At 52.7% G+C, this 17,497-nt stretch overlaps 7 protein-coding genes across 7 annotated transcripts; 4 read left to right on the forward strand and 3 right to left on the reverse strand.

Annotated features, from left to right (window-relative positions):
* The first annotated feature begins 1,395 nt into the window (after nucleotides 1-1,395).
* On the forward strand, nucleotides 1,396-2,852 carry GLOTRDRAFT_62994 (NAD P-binding protein). The gene is made up of 6 exons (XM_007869562.1): nucleotides 1,396-1,648; nucleotides 1,703-1,825; nucleotides 1,882-1,974; nucleotides 2,028-2,301; nucleotides 2,350-2,561; nucleotides 2,612-2,852. Exons 1-6 carry the CDS (start codon nucleotides 1,572-1,574, stop codon nucleotides 2,715-2,717), a joined length of 885 nt encoding a protein of 294 aa, XP_007867753.1. The 5' UTR covers nucleotides 1,396-1,571; the 3' UTR covers nucleotides 2,718-2,852.
* A 1,466-nt stretch (nucleotides 2,853-4,318) lies between these two features.
* Nucleotides 4,319-5,846, forward strand: GLOTRDRAFT_106827 (uncharacterized protein; the record flags this gene model as incomplete). The annotated part of the gene is made up of 2 exons (XM_007869563.1): nucleotides 4,319-4,519; nucleotides 4,569-5,846. The coding sequence occupies 2 exons, from the start codon at nucleotides 4,319-4,321 to the stop codon at nucleotides 5,844-5,846; spliced, it is 1,479 nt and encodes a 492-aa protein (XP_007867754.1).
* A 217-nt stretch (nucleotides 5,847-6,063) lies between these two features.
* Nucleotides 6,064-7,323, reverse strand: GLOTRDRAFT_130747 (uncharacterized protein; the record flags this gene model as incomplete). The annotated part of the gene is made up of 1 exon (XM_007869564.1): nucleotides 6,064-7,323. The coding sequence occupies one exon, from the start codon at nucleotides 7,321-7,323 to the stop codon at nucleotides 6,064-6,066; it is 1,260 nt and encodes a 419-aa protein (XP_007867755.1).
* Nucleotides 7,324-8,934: 1,611 nt separating this feature from the next.
* Nucleotides 8,935-10,885, reverse strand: GLOTRDRAFT_130748 (uncharacterized protein; the record flags this gene model as incomplete). Its single annotated transcript, XM_007869565.1, has 7 exons — nucleotides 8,935-9,252; nucleotides 9,307-9,897; nucleotides 9,952-10,408; nucleotides 10,449-10,458; nucleotides 10,511-10,570; nucleotides 10,620-10,798; nucleotides 10,875-10,885. The coding sequence occupies 7 exons, from the start codon at nucleotides 10,883-10,885 to the stop codon at nucleotides 8,935-8,937; spliced, it is 1,626 nt and encodes a 541-aa protein (XP_007867756.1).
* A 1,424-nt stretch (nucleotides 10,886-12,309) lies between these two features.
* On the forward strand, nucleotides 12,310-13,817 carry GLOTRDRAFT_122104 (uncharacterized protein; the record flags this gene model as incomplete). The annotated part of the gene is made up of 2 exons (XM_007869566.1): nucleotides 12,310-13,618; nucleotides 13,675-13,817. The coding sequence occupies 2 exons, from the start codon at nucleotides 12,310-12,312 to the stop codon at nucleotides 13,815-13,817; spliced, it is 1,452 nt and encodes a 483-aa protein (XP_007867757.1).
* A 1,003-nt stretch (nucleotides 13,818-14,820) lies between these two features.
* GLOTRDRAFT_130750 (uncharacterized protein) lies at nucleotides 14,821-15,292 on the forward strand (the record flags this gene model as incomplete). The annotated part of the gene is made up of 4 exons (XM_007869567.1): nucleotides 14,821-14,895; nucleotides 14,959-15,009; nucleotides 15,070-15,160; nucleotides 15,213-15,292. The coding sequence occupies 4 exons, from the start codon at nucleotides 14,821-14,823 to the stop codon at nucleotides 15,290-15,292; spliced, it is 297 nt and encodes a 98-aa protein (XP_007867758.1).
* Nucleotides 15,293-15,498: 206 nt separating this feature from the next.
* GLOTRDRAFT_78419 (eIF-3 RNA-binding subunit) lies at nucleotides 15,499-16,673 on the reverse strand (the record flags this gene model as incomplete). The annotated part of the gene is made up of 6 exons (XM_007869568.1): nucleotides 16,637-16,673; nucleotides 16,545-16,585; nucleotides 16,402-16,490; nucleotides 16,180-16,350; nucleotides 15,971-16,115; nucleotides 15,499-15,929 (listed from the first exon to the last, which is right to left on the reverse strand). The coding sequence occupies exons 1-6, from the start codon at nucleotides 16,645-16,647 to the stop codon at nucleotides 15,499-15,501; spliced, it is 888 nt and encodes a 295-aa protein (XP_007867759.1). The 5' UTR covers nucleotides 16,648-16,673.
* Between the last annotated feature and the right edge of the window lie 824 nt (nucleotides 16,674-17,497).

The raw sequence follows: 17,497 nt of genomic DNA on the forward strand, positions 1-17,497 counted from the left end.
GCATCCAGGTGCTCTCTCGAGCCCCACACTCTCCGGCCCCCGCCGGAGGTCGTGCGTAAAGGCATTTTTCCTCAGACCGGATTGTTCTCAATCCGCTATAGCACATTATGTAGGGCTGTACCTATAGTCAGTTGCTAGATAATAATATCGCGTGTCCAAAAAAAAAGAAGGAACGGAAGGAGTATCTGCGACCATTCAATTACAATGAATGAGGGAGAGCCAGGATTTGTGATGGGCATGAATTATGATATGAGCAATAGCATGGGACAGATAAGACCACGTCGACAGGAAGGCAGAGGGGAGGGGGAAATGGAACTGACCCGAGGATGAGGGGAGCACGAGAGGTGCACCGGTACCGATTGAATGCCAATGGGATCAACCACACCTGAGGGCTTGGCACAACCTCATTGATTGCTCTATGTGCCAAGACTGCACTTCATTCTGGGAATCCTGTTCTTACCAGCTATGGCCATACTACTATCTGATCAGCAAGGCCTTCGTGCATAAACCATTCTCATTTCCTGGGACATTGCCGCGCTTGGTTCATGTCGGGTCCTTGATATGTTCGAGAACCTTTATCCTTTAAAGTGAGTTCCGGGAGCTTAGGGATGCACTCACGTAGCTCATCAAATTCCCTAGCACAGTTGATCTTCCCTTCACGCCTGACAAAACGCGTCCCGACACATTACCACAGTTGAGTTGCTGAGTTGCATCCAACTGGGGGTATTGGATCTCGTGTACTCGGGCACCGTAATCCTGACGACTCCAAAGCTGCCCAGTGACTTATTTTCCGTGGTCTAGTTGGAGGGCCGCAGAGCGCCTTGCCTCGGCGCTGATGGAGACACTAGTATTATCTACCTCACCGATGAAGTGGATGTGTGAGCAACAACCTGAGCTAAATGTGTGGTACCATATGGCCACAAGTCTTAGAATCTGAAGCCAATGTACTTATGGCAAGCTCCCTATTTCTCATTATCAAGCAGTGGCAGGTCAGAATGAAGTGAGGAGGCACGATTGATGCCGTCTCGCCAGACATAAGTTCGTTCCGGCTACTGCCCGGGCCGGTTCTTGGAACCCCCGCTGGGGTCCTGACCGACCGTTGGTGACAGACTTCGTGACGTGCCGTCGGCAGAACGTGACTGAACGGTCGGAAAATCGTGTCGGACGCAGCGTATAAGAAAGCTAGGAACTGGAGGTAAGTGCCATAAAAAAGTGCTACGCAGCAGCTTAATAATGCGTGTTAGAACCAATGACTCGGAAGCACTGGCTGAACAAGGCACAGAGCTGAAGATGGTAGGATAGAGAGGGGACGCGTACGCTCTGTCACTTCGAAGTGCCTAGGCTTCAAGTTGGCGATGGCGACGACTTCAGCAGAAGGTCGATGCTGACAAAGGTCTGCAGTGGAATTCAAATGCAGCCGTCCAGTACGGGAGACAGAGAACTGGATGCCGAGGGAACCGGTATACGTTATATCTCGTCCATGTAATCTTCCCGAAGCATCGTTCAAGAAGGTCCCGGTACAAAAGGATTCCTCTCTCGACCTCCTTTATCCTATCTGACGTCCTTGTGAAATGGCCTCCCTTCACGGCTCGAAGTTAACTGATTTGACGGGTCGTGTCGCCCTAGTCACGGGCGGGGGGACCGGAATGTCAGTACCCCACACTGCTTTCATTGTTTGGTATGCCGATTAACGTTTACGCAGTGGAAATCTTATTGCAAGAGGTTTAGCAGCAAATGGGGCCAAGGTATACATCACCGGTCGACGGAAGGACGTCTTAGAGAAAGCTGCTGCACAAGCGCAGTCGCAAGGCTTGCAGGTTATCCCGTGAGCCCATCATCGGCGTTCCGAACGTGCTCACTTGCTAATCGACTAAACGATAGTCTCCCACTGGATGTGACGGATAAGGACTCTATCCGCGCTGGCGTGACGACCCTCAAGGAAAAGGAAGGGAAATTGCATATCTTGGTCAACAAGTGTGGTGCTCCCGGATGAGTCGCAAAGGTCGTTATTAACGGCTATTATCTAGTGCTGGTGCAGCAGGTCCCGTCTCCATGTTTGCCGCCAATCCATCCGCGCCGGAGCGCAAGGACACTGAGACCTTCGGTCGAGCTCTTTTCGAGCATCAAACCTTCGAGCAGTGGAAAGACTTGTATCAACTCAATGTAGCCTCTGCATTCTTCGTTACGAGCGCCTTCTTAGGCCTCTTGGAGAACGGGGCTCATGATGTCGGTGAAGGCGAGACGTCGAGCGTCGTCAACATCTCGAGCGGGTTGGCTTCGACGCACCTAAATATAGGAATGGTGGGTAACGCCATGCTGATTCAATGCCCCCGCTAACCCAACTTGCAGTACTGCTATGGCGTAACCAAAGCGGCGCTCAATCACTTGACGGGTTCCCTGGCTACCGAATACACTCTGTTGAAGATCCCCGTCAGAGTAAACGCTATCGCAGCCGGCTACTTCATTTCAGAAGCCACTCCCCCGGAGCTCGAACACCTCGTCAGGAGCGGCTTGGCCATGCCTGGAACTGTCTCTCCAGCGCCAACAAAACGGCCGGGAAAGTGAGATTTCACGCTGAAGATTCTATCATAGTCGACTAACGCTTGCATAGGGAGGAGGAGATGACGATGGCAGTCCTCTCTTTGGTGGCATCAGCTAACTATATAAATGGCCAAGTCGTGACTGTGGATGGAGGGTTTAGTCTTGTCAACCCATAGATGTTCCAAGAGGGGCACTATTCTTGTCTAGAAGCGTTTCTACCACCACTTTTCTGCTTGTATCATAAACCAAGCTATGCGACTCATCTGATGGAATGATTGGGCAATAGGCGATTCGCTGACTTTTTGACGCTGAAGCACCGAGAGAAGACGTGCTAACTGTGAGAGTCGGCAACGCCTGCCAGCCAAATGTCCGTGTGACCGTGATTGTCACACGCGCATCATTTCGCGCCATAGGCCGTTCTCCTCTGCCAACCTCGGACTGAATGATCTATTCCTGCACGATAAAGAGAAACTTTGATACTTAATACAGCTGGTATAATATCTACAGTAGTATTGATGTCATATATGCAATAAAGAGAATTATTATACCGCTAAAAAGCGCAATATGGTAATCATGAATTAGTATTCTTCTTCCCCTGAGTCCTCATACCCTGGGTCTGTATTATCTGTAGAAGCTGCCATAAAATTGAAAAAGGATAGCCTTCAGAATACCTCTTGACTGTTTTGATTAGAGCATTAATCTTGTCCGCCTTCTTGGTTACTTTTGACTTGATGGGCACCAGCCTCGTCCTTAGCTATCCCTGCCTTGATCTCCATTTGCCGGTGCTTCCAGAAGGGACGTGTTCTATCAAAACGCGTCGAAAACGCGTCAATGGACACGTCTCGGCAAATGCCGACTATGGCTATCTGGTGTGTGTTGCGTGTGGTGCACTTTTCTCGCTCAGTATCACACTTTAATTAGAGTAAAAATCGGAATATATTCTTTTAGGTGTGTATGATTCCATCCTTCCAGTTAAAATTCTCGATTTGTGTCCCTCTCCTGGTTAACCTATCACCTCAGCCCTCTGATCTTGGTCTTATAGCACTTACAAGGCAGTGTATCAAAAATCGAACTGGAAGGATGGATTCTATATAACATCAAAGAATATCCAAAGATTTTTTCGCTATTTTAGAATGTCTCCTCGTCCCGAAAAGTGCACCACAAGCTGTAACCAGCATTTCGCTCATGTGGCTGAAGCGTGACGCGCGCGGCGGAGTTCGAATTTGGCAGGCGTTGCCGACTCCCACTAACTGTTCTGGCACTTGTCTACCTCATTCTGGCACTTCCGTAATGGTGAATCCCATGTCGCCAAGTCCGCCGCTGACTGTCAGTGAGCATACTTGAAGCATATAATATATAAAGGGCGTGGTCGTCAGTTCACATCATGACCTTTTGTTTTCACGTTCTACCACGAGACATTCAGTGGATCATCGAATCCATAGCCTATTCACTGCAGTGGTTAGTATTTCCTGCGGGCGAAAGGAATCAAGCCTTTCTTTCTGCCAGGAAGTCATTTCGTAGGATTCAGGTGGTAGTAGTGGACTTTGTTTGCTGAACAATATTAATATTCACCGCAGCTGGTGAGCAACGTTAACACTGCGGCCCAGTGCGGCCCCTGCAATATCCACGTGGCTCACCCATCAGTACACGCCGATCTGCCGGCGGCGAGGACGTGAACTTGGTTCAGACTTGAACATTCCATGCCTTGCAATTCACCACGATCTGAGCGGCTCAGGGAATTTAAGACACTACAACAGGACTTTTCCAGTCGCTAAGCATGCCATGCGAAAGCCTGCCTGCTGAACTTTGGACGTACATATTCGATCTTGCGACGGAGGAGCCCCTTCTGTCCAACCTTGCTTTACCGACCGCATGGGATGAATCGGCGTGGTTCCGCACTGTCTTTGAAGAATGGGCCTTAAAGTCGCCCACGGATAGGATTCATGATATTCAGCGGAGAGGCTACAGGACGAAGAAGGTGCTGCTGTCCTTTGGTCTCCAATTTTCGCGGTTCTAACCAAGTCCAGGCCATTGTGTCTACTTGCAGAGCCTGGCGCCAAATTGGCTGTGAATATCTATTCAAGTTCATACTTGTAGAACGACCGTCGCAGCTTGGTGCTCTCTGCGGTCGTCTAGACAAGGATGCATCACTGGGATGGTGGAGCAGGCGGTTCCACCTGGATAGGTACGGGTCCGTAGACTCTGTGGAAGATTACCTGGTGTCGATCATACAGCACATGCCGAACCTTCAGACTTTTGGGGTCAGTTGGTCTTTGGGAGACTCGTTCGGCACTGTAGCAGATGCCCTGTGCACATTTTGTCCGCGGTCATTACGCACCGTCCAGTGGTCCGTCTCTTGCTCAGCCCTGTCTCGGATAATATGGGCTTTGGCTTCTCTCCCGAACTTGACATGCGTATCCATAGACTTCCGTCCGTCGACCTCCTCTCTGCGCCTAGGATCTGCGAGTGGCTTGTCCCCGACGCTCCCCCACCTGTCACAGCTCTCCCTCCACAACAACTTTACCGACTTTGTCGAACTCGCCACAGACTGGTCCCTACCTTCCCTCGCAAGCTTGACGCTCGACTACGGCTCGAACATCGACACTCTCCCCGACATACCCATGTTCCTCACCTCACACGGCCTAAACCTGACGTACCTCGACCTCAACCTGATCCCTCCCGTCGACCTCCCCACGGTGCTCTCCCTCTGCCCGCACCTGCGCACCTTCTGCTTCAACCCCGACTGGCCGGTTAACACGGACCCGCTGGACCTACACATCGCGCGAATCGTCAGCAAGCCGCACGCGCACATCGTGAACATCGGGCTGCATCAGCTTTTGCATGCCTTTGGTGTCGGCTACACGGCGGCGATGGATGCGCGGCAGCCGCTGCGTGCGCACCTCATACGCCGCACGAACGACCTCACCTTCGCCGCGCTCAATCGATGGAACTTCCCCTCGCTGCGGTGTATCCGGGTGCTTAACCGGGGACTCCTCAGTGACCTCGAACGGGCAAACGGGCCAGACAAGAGCTGCTTCGAGCGGTGGGAGAGATGGTGGAACATGTGCTCGCGGATGGGGGTGCGGCTAGAGGACTGCACCGGCGAACTGTTGGGTAACCTGCCAGAATTGGAGGGCGAGGTAGAGGATGAAGATGGGACGGAGACAGCTTTGAGCGGAGAATCCAACAGGGATGGAGAGCAGGCGGCAGCTAATACGCCTGAACTCAGACAGCTGTTATACGAGTGCAGGAAGATGAATGCCACTCGGGCACCGCCGGTTCCCACTGGAGGACGAGTGAGATGAAGGAAGGAGGCCGCGTGTATATAACCTCGTGTATTTACAGATTCGTTGTATTGACAGCATGAAAAGTTTTTACATAGAAGAGGTAAATATACATGGAACATAACGTGAAACAAAGAGTACGGGAGGATTCAAAGGTGAAGTAAAAAGGGGCCAGGAACCGCATTTCGTTTATATACACAAGAGAAGAACTGTTCATCGTGGAAGTGACTGCTGCTCGCTACACCGCGGGATGGAACTCGCTGTACGTCGTGACATGCCCCCTCATTTGCTGGAAGTCGGCATCCAGAATCCGGCCACAACGGTTGACGATCAAGAGGTCCAGGGGACAGCCGAAAGATGCGCCGTCATGAACAAAGTCGACCAAGTAAGGGGCGTCGAGTCTGTCGCATCCGTACAACTGCAGTGCCTTCAGCTTTCTCGAGGTAACGCAGGGCCAAAGGTCGGTGTATCGGGGCAGGATCCCCCTGATGTCGCACCGCGCGAGGGCGAGGTGCACCATGTCCGGAAACGAATGAAAGAATAGATCGAAGAGTGCATCTGACTCCGCGAAGCGCCCGATACAACACAGCCGGACGATTTCCAGCTTTGGAGAGCGCCAGATGAGATTTCTGACGACGGCGAGTAGTCCTCTTCCCTGAGCATCAATGTCGGGTCCAAACATGCCATACGTCTGCGAACCTTCCAGGAAAAGGGTGTCCAATATCGGTGCCTCAAGACATCCCAACAAATCGAGGCCAGGGCCGGGGGTCGTAATTTCGGCGATCTTGAGCCAAGGCATCGAGATTATTCGCTGTGGTTGAAAGGCGCGCTTCAGCAGTGTAAAAGGGAGCTGCGGCCCCTGCCAAACCAATTGCTCCAGATGGGGACATGCCGCCAGCATATCTAGCACATTATCGAACGCGGATCTGTCAAGGACAACGAAGTGGCTGTTGATGGCGAAGAACCTGAGGGCCGTCAGATTTGCCAAGAACGCCTTGTTCGTCACAGAGAACCCGACGGGAATTTCGAGCAGTCGTAGTCGAGGACAGGCAGGGAAGACATAGCCTAGGTCATAACTCTGGCCAACCGAATAAGTGAGGAGGGGGTGCGGGTCTTCCCAATCAAGCCTCAAACCCTCCAGAAACAACGCGGGGTCTACTGCGCCGTTGCTCAATGAGGCGAAGGACTGCAGCAGGAGCCTGAAATCAGCTGAGGTGACCTCGAAAGTCCGGATCCGGGGAAGATACTCTGAGAGTGCAGTGATGACAGGCATCAGCGTATTCTCGGGGATGTCCCGACTGCGCAAGGTGATGTGCAAGGGTAAGACACCTGACCGACGGAGGCGCTGTCGCAGACCGTCCAAGTCGTTGAACGACCGCAGCCCGGCTACAACGACCGTGCACCACAACTGTGGTGTTTGGTCTGCGACGGCTCTCCCGTGCTGGCAGACCAGTCGTAGGTCACCAATTTCCGCAGGGTTCTCCGAGTCGAGGTACATTGTGAATATTCTGCTGAGGGTTTCCACAGGGAGGCCGTTGGGCGAAAGCGGGCTTCTCGACATCTATGGTCAAGTATGTCAGTATTCGCGCAGGGACTGAGGGAGGGAACTTACTGTAAACGAGGCGCAGAATGTGACTGACAGCCGTCGCTGGTTGTGAGGCAGTTGTGCAGGTGCGGTCGAAGGACGAGGAGGGGACGCGTTTTAAACCACATTCTCTAGCCACATCCTCCCGCCACACCGCGGCCACAAGAATAAATGCCTTACCTGGCTATTATCGCATTATTTTTTGCGGAATCGCAAGAGGAACTGACTGTAGAGATTGATCGACGCTCGTGATGCCGCGTGGGATGACATGGCCACTCTGCAACTTTTTAAGGGAAGAGTGATGCGCCTGAGCTGGGCCCAGGCGAGGAACCAGGGTTCGTACCGTCTTCTGGACGCGACCAGAGAATGCCACAGGAGGTAGGGTTGAGGGGAGGAGCGAAGGAGGAGTGTCTCCACCCCTTTCGGTTGCTTTTCTGTGGTTGCGCCGTGTGCATCAGCACACCCTGATGGCCCGCATAAGCGAGAAAAGAAGGGGGATGCGAAGGCTGTCACCATATCCTGCCGTAGCCTGTAGACAGCCAGAGAAGGAATAAGGTGTGACAAAGAAAAGGAGCGGAATACGCGCACATTAGATCAATTAAATTTAGTTCCGCAACACTTGAGACTGTCACGTCTACGCAATGTGTAAGGCCATCACAGGTGAAATGTATCATGGTAAGGACTAGCGTACGAGCATAAAGCAGACCGTGACATACCTCCGAGCGTGCATCCTCCCGATCGGCCGATTACTGAATGATGCCTGCGGACTAACATGAACGTTGACTCGTAACAACGATATCGAGCTACTCACCAGTACGTAGTGCTCCTTGTAGCCGGAAATGTAGGCCAACAACGTTAACGCGATTGGGGTATCCGAGACAAAGGGGACAACGGAAGCAAATCTGAGAAGTCCCGACTGTAGTTCGCACGCAAGAGACGCCTGCCCCGGCAACGAAATCGACTTATGTCTCCTGAATCACGTAGAGTGCAGTGTCCCGCGTGGTCATGACAAAAGAGACACAGGGAATGCTAGATGATCACTTGGAAGAACGACTCGACTACGGCTTGGAAACTCACCGACATCAACTCACATGGCCGATTGTACGTCGGTTGGGAAAAGCTGCCAGTATGCAACGCTTCCAATCCGTTCTTGCCGCGACGACCAACGGGACTCCGGCCGCAGAAACAGACGTACTTTGCGATGTCCATTATCGTGGCGGGTTGGGTGACGCCGTTCAACGTCCACGAAGCGGTGGAGAAGGTCAAGCCGCGGGCGGCTGATGTGAGCGGGGGTGCCGAGAGGGCTCAGTACCAGCACTCCACTACCAAAGATCACAGACGAGAAACGGTCGCGCTATAGTTCACTCGACTCGTACTAACGACAAGGTGCAATTGATTCGCAGTGTTTCTAATCTCCACAGATCATTCTCGATACCCATGAAAAGACGCAGGAGCGCGTGGGCAATGGAACAGCTTTATCAACAGCGACTTCCCGAATCAGACAGCAACGGAACCACCAATAACTTATGAAGCCTCCGGGAGGCACACCTTCTTCAGCACATCATGCATCTCCAAGTCGTGTGCCTTGAGCATGGGTGCACCTCGCTGAACAGAGGAGGGCCATATTGGCATGCTATCATTCAGTGTAGGCGGGTACCTTCCTGCTGTGTGGATCCCGATCCAGTCGAAGTCGATCAGCATGGCACGCGCAGCTTCATCTGAGCCCCTCTCCCCAGGTATGCACATTATATTCGGAGTGCGGAGATCGCCAAAGACAATATTGTGAGCATGGAGCAGCTCAACAGCGGTCTTGACATCCTTGTAGATGCTGTATGGAAGGGGCTTGTTCAGAGACCTTGAAGCCCATGCCGTGTCCCCTTGAACTCAGTCCATCACAACCATCGTGAGGCCGCCAAGCACGGGTACACAGGCATGTAGCGCCGGTGCGAGTCCAGCTTCAGCCATAAGTTTATGTGCAGCAGAGTTATATGTCGTGGTGAACTTGACAGCAACCTCTCTGCCATGAATGTCAGGGACAGATGACACATCCGCAGGCTCAGTGACATCCGAGTTCAACAGAGTAGCAAGGTAAAGACCAGAGCGTCTCTCGTGCGAAGCCTCTGCCATTTGATAGGATTTGCCCAGGACGGATAATCGGCCGGCGAATTTCAGACGCGGCATGAGATGCTCGTAAGAAGGGCACGGCGACGGCGACGGGAACAAGAAGGAGATCCCCAGCGGTGGCGGCGCATTGTCGATTTCCGAGCAGAACCGCTCTAGCCCTGTAAGCGCCTCTTTCACAGCCTTGAAGACACAAGCCACACGAGAGACTACAGCGAGCTCATGGAAGCCTAAACGCAGCCGCTCGGAGAATAGACAGTCGATATAAGGGCCATCTGTGTGGGTAGCAATCGCGATCTCCAAGAGATCCCCCATGATGCTAATGAGAATGGTAGGACAGTTTGATTGCTTCCGTCGGAGTAACATCTGTAGTATCCTCACCAGTATAGATGAAACACCTGATACAACGAATTAGCCTACCTTTCCCGTGGTTTCCGTCACAATTCTAGCATACACTAAACCAGCTTGCAATGAAGCATCCCCATTCAAGCCAACCTCATTCTTGACCTCCATGAGACCAAAGGGCTCACTGCCCCCAACCACAACATTAGGTTCGATACCAGCCATCTTCAGCTTCCACGTAAACGGCATGCCAAGGCACATCTGCAATGGGCGAGAGAGCGAATCAACGCGAATGTCCTGTGATGGATAGCTACCAAGACTCAGGGTGACCACCTCATGAGCTGCTCGGAACGAGGCGGGATGAATCTCTGATATGTCCTCAAGACGCGAAAGTTGATATGCGAGCCAACCCAACACAGAATTAAAGAGAGCAACCGGCGGGCCATAGTTGGAGGCCGGTCGCCCGGTATGAAACACATCCTTATTTTGGTTGACGACCTTTGCAAATTGCAATACCATCAAACGAACTGATGCCCTATGATGGTGTAAGCACGGATGCTATGAGCAAAGCTCACTGTACACAGACTTACACAGATCAGTGATGCAGACATGAAGATGGAGGCAATCTGAGACGCACCTTTGACAGTCTTCCATGTTCGACTATCGAGCTCTCCCACCTCATCCAGACTCTCTAAGACTGAGATACATGTCAGAAAGACATCGGCCCATTCTCACTGTTGACGTACTTTCTGAGTCGGCAACAAGAACATGCACGTAATCGACATCAACCTCTCCGAGGAAAACGCGGCCTACAGTAGGATACGGGTGGATGTGCCCACTCGTCTTGTCCCCGGATCTGGCCTGCCGCTCTTGCCTGCGCGTGGACCTCTGCGCAGGCGAGGTTGACTTCTTCGACGAGGAGCTTCTTCATGCCATTGATATTATCCTCTTCCTAGAAGCCAAAGTCGAGTTTCTGCGAAAAGCGCGCATTAATAACTTACAATCCAGCCATGCTAAGCGTGGCCACAGCGGACAAAGGCCACCAAATAAGGCCTCGAGGCTCGGATAACTGGTAGCTTCGCACGCCCTGCTGGCATGAATGCTTTGCATCCTGCGTCTGCGAGCCTGCCTGTGTACAGTTGTCAGTTGTAGTGCGATGGCTCTCCCGTGCTCAGCAGTCCTCCAGCGACGTTGTGGGTCCCTCCATCAGTATCGGAAGAATCCGGGCGACTGTCGCGACGCAAGTCGGAACCTCAGAATGAAGGAACCGTAGTCCTCACTTGCGAGCAGACTTGCTCGCGGACGTCGACTGGCAGTATTCCTGATCCGACTGACTGTTACAAGATTTCCAAAGGTGATGCTTTCTCGGTATTTTCTGAGCGTGCCATGGGGTCAACTTACATATCATTGAAGGATAGGTACTCTGGCAGCGGTTTCATCGCGCCTTGTTATCCAGCGCAGGAGCGTGCCCCTTTGTGACAGTTATGGTCTCTGTTAATTCCGCGACCCAAACTGTCCGATTTTTCCTGAGGTGATTCGCACGCTTGTGCTCGTCTATGTATTCTACTCACTGTCACGGTCTCTTTGTTCTCCCATTTTGCTAGGTCGTCGTGATGGAAATCAGCGTAATCCGTTCTGACGGCTCAGCTCAGGGTGCGGAGCTGTCGTGCCCTCCCATATACTGCCTAGTTGCCTCCGCGAATCTCTGGGTGGCCACCATCGCTCTAGGAAATTACTCAGCGCCGGGGTGATGGATCGTCTGTCAAGAAGCGGTCCTTATTTTTCCGGTGGATATTGCTGCGTCGCCTAGACCTTCTTGTCTCTGCCGTCTTCACCCTTTTATACCTCCAGGATACAGGAACCCATCGATACCCCATCAGCGTGGGTTCGGGTAGTGCCCGATCTGGTCCTTGATCCTACCGCCCCCCTCGCCCCCTGCTTCTCTCGGACCGTAGCTTGGTCAGCCGCTTGGTCTAGGGGTCGTGACCGGACTCGCGACGTGCAAGCACCAACAAACAGACGCGATATATCTTCCCGCACGTGAAGGCCTCCATGGTCCACTCCTCGAGTCCCCATCCTTCCTAGAGTGCTCTAAGTGCGAAGGCCGACTAAATTAACTATGGAATGTCAGGGATCACGTCGAATATCTGACGGGTGGACGGACGGGCCCGAAGAGTCCTACGCCGCGAGATGGAAGCGCTGCCGGGGCCCCATAGTCGACGTGATTTTTCCTTCCGCATATGGGTCTCGTTGACTGAGATCTCTGCCGACGCGTGACCTGTTCTTCGCGCTCGAGCCACACTTTCTGTGGTATAAAAGACCTCCCTGAACCCCCCTTCAACCCCCACAATCTATCCAACGACCATCATCATCTCAATCTACTTTCAAAGTTCGTATCCGATTTCCTCCCTACGCCGTCCCATATCAATCCACCCTATGCAGATGTCATCGAAATGCCCGCGCGAATTATGGTTGGCCATTTTCACTCACTACCTGGAGGCCGGCGGGGACAGGGACGTTCTTCGTCAGGTATCACGACAATGGAGAGCCCTCGTCGATGAAGCTCCCGAGTTTTGGGAGAACGTCACCCTCTGCAAGCCCGCACATTTCGAGGATGCTCAGAAATTCGCGGACTGTCTTCGACGGTCCCATGAGCGACCAATGGATATTGAACTCAAGGCCTCCCACACCGGTCCTAAAAAGGCTCTCGCCGTTGCCAAAACTCTCCGGAAGCATACGGAGCGACTACGAACGCTCTATGTGGAACATACTGACCCGTTGGTCTTATCAAAAATGGTCAGACGCATTGGTTGGAACCGTAAGTATCTCAGGGCTCGTCCAACACCCCGGCTCCAGGCTCTGGGGATCAGTTGCAAATCCGAGGCTCCAACTGTTAGTTCGGTTGACGAAGCGGGACGGACTTTCGTGCACAACCCCTCGGTTTTCATATCCTCGCTGTCATTACGGAAGCTTTCTATCCCACTGGATTTCGAACTTGCTCCAGGGGCATCATTCTGGTCTCGGCTGACGTCACTGGAAATAGCGGAAGATTACATTCGGGGCAACGTCAATAACGATCTCAGCCTCGAATTCGTCCTCGACTTGCTGAGACTCTCCCCGGCGCTGGAGGAGTTCACGTTTCGCTGTAAGCGTCTCCCGTGGTTGAACCTTCCTCAGTGCCCAAAGGACGTGCAGCTGGAAAGGCTTCAATGTATGGACATCGCTATTCCTCATATCGGCCTATCTCTCCTGGAGCGTATCGATGCACCCCACCTGGTCAGCTTGACTCTGCGCGGTCATCGTGGTGACTCCAGCTCCCCGTTGTGGCCACCATCATCGCTCCAGGCGCTGGAAAGCATCGTCGATGATATGTGTCGATCCCCATTATCCGCAGCTCTCAAGTTTCCGGAACTGAGGGATCTCCAGCTTGTCGATATCAAGGAACTGCGTGCGCCGCCGTTATTCTTCTGTGGTCTCACGACAGTCAGATCTCTGCAGCTGGAACGCTGCGATTTCTCGGGATATCTTGAGGAGGACGACATAGGCCTTGGGTGCCCCGAAGAGGCGGGATTGGAGACTCTTGAATTCCGCGCATGCCACAGCTTCATTCTCGCGAATCTTCAGAAACTATACAGCGCATTCCGAGAGAGAGGTGCCCGACTTCCCCGCCCCCATATCGAGAGTTGCCCTCAGGTAACGCAATTGGAAGCCGACTTGCTGTGGGAGAGCTTAGAGAATCCGGAGCGTAAGTCTCTCTTATTTCCAGCATAAACTGAACAGTTCTGACGTCTCCTAGATTAGTCTCCACCGGTGCATTGCCCACGCCGCTCCCGCCCCATTTTCGAGGACCGTCCTTGCTTGGACCGGCTTTCGAATTCGTCTCGCCTAAAGAATCACGGACGATGCAGAGGTGGAGTGGCGACTCATCGGACGAGGGTGACTAGATGTTAGAGGTTGCCTAAGTTGTGTTCGTTTCAATCTCGGGACGGTCGTATCATTATTATCAAGGTTCGCTTTTCTTCTGTCCTCTCACTTTCCTGTCCCTCTACTCGCTCTTCCTCTCTTCCCCCTTTCTACTTTGCCCTCTTGCCATCTGTCGCTTCTTGCCCTCTTTGCCTTCTTTTACTCTTTTCTCTTCGCCGACTCTCCGTCTTTCTCTTCCGTCATCTGTCTCTCTTGTCTGTGTGTCTCAGGAAAATCGTAAAGATCTATCTCTCATGTATAGTCTAGTCGCCTTCCTTCTTGTTCATACTTGCGTTTCCTCCCTTTCTCGCTCGGAATGACTTTCTTATTGTAGATAGTTCGTTGTGTTCTGGTGCTCAATATATAATAGTGTACTTTTAATACTTGGGCTGCGATGTTCTCTTCGTCTTCGCCGTTGAATGGGACTTGTAGCGACGACGGGGGTACCGGTGTGGCTCGAAGATGTGGCTCGGAGTCGCCACCGCCACATTCCAAACAGAGCCAAACGTACTTCCCCAGGATCCACGCCACCATGGTCATCTGCTTCCTCCCCTCATCAGGTGCGCAATTGAATTCGAGTCCTGCGGCCAGAATTAGGCTCTCTAGCTAGGTTGCCCTCGTTCTCACCTACCCTTGGAACGAAGAGGTTCAAGCAAGTTATGGCCGTTAACTGGAGCCAAACTGAAGGATGGAAGCAAGCTATAGTTCTGCCTCTACGAGGAGCATCGTGAACACCGGCTCTTGTGCACCGCCAAACGGATGACCACAGTCTCGGTATGACGCGAATGTCCATATGATCAGTTCTGCCCCATGAATGGAATACTTAGAGACCCCGCTTTACATCCCGACTTCTCTGGCCCTCCCTATAAAGGTCTCGGTCAGGCCTAGCTACCCCCAACACCCCCTTCCCTGGCGCCCTTCATATAGCCAGGCTGTAAGCTCCGTCCCGTAGTTGCCCTCTCAGTCTAAACTCTCCTTGTCGCCATGTCGGACGCTGCGGTCGCCCCCAACGAGGTTGAGATCAACGACGCGCTGTTCTGCAAGCACTTCAAGGAAGTTGTGAGTATCATTGTCTTATCTGAGGCCCTCCATGTTGCATGGCTTAGGACTTGATGTTCGCAGTGCGCTGAGTGCGACTACGATGGCAGAGCCGACAATGACGCCATGTTCGGGGTGGGTTCATCATCCTTACATGGAGGATCATTCCTCATGCGTATCGTGTGACCACCCCAGTTCGATCCCATCGACCGCGAGGGCTTGGAAGCAAACTCTGCAACCTTGAACAAGGAAGGTCAATACGTATGCAAGAAGCACGGCTCAGCTAGTACGTATTCGTTCTCGCTATTTATGAATACCGGTACGATTGATCGTCGCAGATTGCAACCAATGCTACGGATGGAAGAAGCAAATCACGAAGGCTAGGGCTGCTGCAAAGAAGGCGGCTAAGAGAGGATGAAGCCTCACCTAGTCGGCTCGCCCTTGGCTCTTGCTATACCACGGCAATGTAGAATACACTGTATCACTATCGTTGGAATGAAATCAATGTTGTACAACTTGTCATGCACACTGCGGGTGTCGAGCATTCAGGCAATGATGATACAGCAGCACTCATTCGTACATCCGATAGCAAGCAGCGATACAAGAAACCCTGAACCAGAGACACTACTTGTCCCTAGGTTGCGACCACTGGACATTGAGGATCAAGTTATCGTAACCCCTACCATGCATCTTCTGCATCGCCCGCTCCGCAGTCGTCTTGTCCTCGAAGCTGACAAATGCGAAGCCCTTCCCGACACCCGTCTCGCGATCGCGGCCAACGTACACCCGAGCAACCCTGCCAAACGCACCGAACAACTCGCGCAGGTCGTTCTCCTGCGTGTCTTCCGAGATGTTGGTGACGCGCAGTGTGGGCAGGTCGTCTCGGGATGTACCGCCCATGCGCTCGCCGGGACCGCGGGCACCACGCATTGAGGGAGGGACATACTTGCCGCCTGTGCTTGCGGCTGCTGGCGCTGCGGCGGCAGCTGCAGCGGGTTCGGCGCCGCTGGGAGCACCGTCTTCATCAAACATAGGTGGCGCGTCTAGGCGACGTACTCTCAGTAGGCTGAAAGGATGGAACGATGATTAAACGTACCTTCGAGACCGCCCAACGTGTCCTTGTATGGGCATTTTGCGGTAAAGTGGGCACCCTTACAGATACGACAGACGACCTTGCCTGCACCGGCACGGGCAAGGTTCGCCTTCACCGTGTTGTCCTGCGCCTGCTCTTTCTCCGAAGACTGCAAAATCCAAGATCATGGTAAGGCATCCTGATATCAGGGCATACCAGAAAAGGGGACGCACCTTATTGCCAGCACTAATTCTCAGCGGGACATCCTCCGCGATTGTAGTAGTCGCCCGATCCGGGCCAGGCTTGTTCCCCTTCTCCTGCCCGAATTTCGCCCATGTTTTGCGCTCAGCAACGACGTGGTCAACGAGAGACTTCTGCAGTACGCGTTTCGTTTTCCGTGTTATCTGCGCTGAGGCGTTAGCTCTCGGCAGCCGCGAGACTGGCTCCCCTCGCACCTTCACTTTCTTCCCCTCGTCATTCGTAGTATATTCGATGGTCGTCCTGATACCATTTTCGTCGACGAAGTCCTCGATCTTGGGTTGGTCTGCCAGAGGGATGCATTAGTAGTATTTCCTGGCGGTGCGCCAGCCGTGCTCACCGATCTCGTCGACCTCGTCAGCCCATGATGTCTTCTGTGTCCTAGAGTGTCTGCTTCAGAGTCACCAGCTTTTGCAGGAGATGCAGACGTACGAGGTAGCCATGGTCGTTTCGGATTGAAAGGGTGAACGAGTGACTACAAAATTTGGCAATGGCAGTAATAGTTGTGTCACGTGATCATGCGGGGCACTTCCAAGCTTTTCAGATGAACGGAATGATCTCTCTTTCGTTCTTGCTCTCAACTCTTCCTGCTGCAGCCTGCAGAAGAGTCTTGAATCCTTGATAGTCGGTCTCCATGACAAGCAGATTATAATAATTTGCTTCCTACGAGGAATAATTCGCGTTATAGCCTCGTGTTCACCGTGTTTCATCCATCGCGATGCTGCACACTGGCAATACTCCGGCCTTCGGTCTTCGAGGGGAAAGATGTTCTATAATTCCAGGTCAGGTTTGAAAAGGAGGTGCTGCCGTCCAACTGGAGAGAAGTATTGGTAAAATCTACGGCGCCCGTCGTTGAAGCTTAGCACAGCTTCCATGCTAGCTTGTGAGACTATCAGCGATACTGTTCTAAGCTTTCAACGTGGGGACGTGTGTCCGTGAAGTAATCCAAAGGTTGGCTACCTGAAAAGTATAATCAAACCTTGACACCTCTCTACCTCGTCGTGGATGTCCGCAGCCGACTTCGTACATGCGACGCAGTCGTCAGACAGGCGGCTGGCGAGTACACCGTCTCCTCTCTTTGACTCTTCAGGAACCGCTCAAGCAATAAAACTCCTCCGCCGTATGTACGGTACGTCCAGTTTCTCCTCAGCGAGCTTGTCGCGTTCATCGCAAAAGCCGCACAAAATTCAATCGTTCCCTCTGCATGATCTGAAGCCTGCTGGAGCCCTACGTGTCTCTCGTTAATTGGGGTCAATGATCACGACGACAAAAAATCAGGTAAGTACCAGCTCC

Source organism: Gloeophyllum trabeum, assembly GCF_000344685.1.
Source record: "Gloeophyllum trabeum ATCC 11539 unplaced genomic scaffold GLOTRscaffold_00010, whole genome shotgun sequence".
Taxonomy (NCBI): Eukaryota; Fungi; Basidiomycota; class Agaricomycetes; order Gloeophyllales; family Gloeophyllaceae; genus Gloeophyllum; species Gloeophyllum trabeum.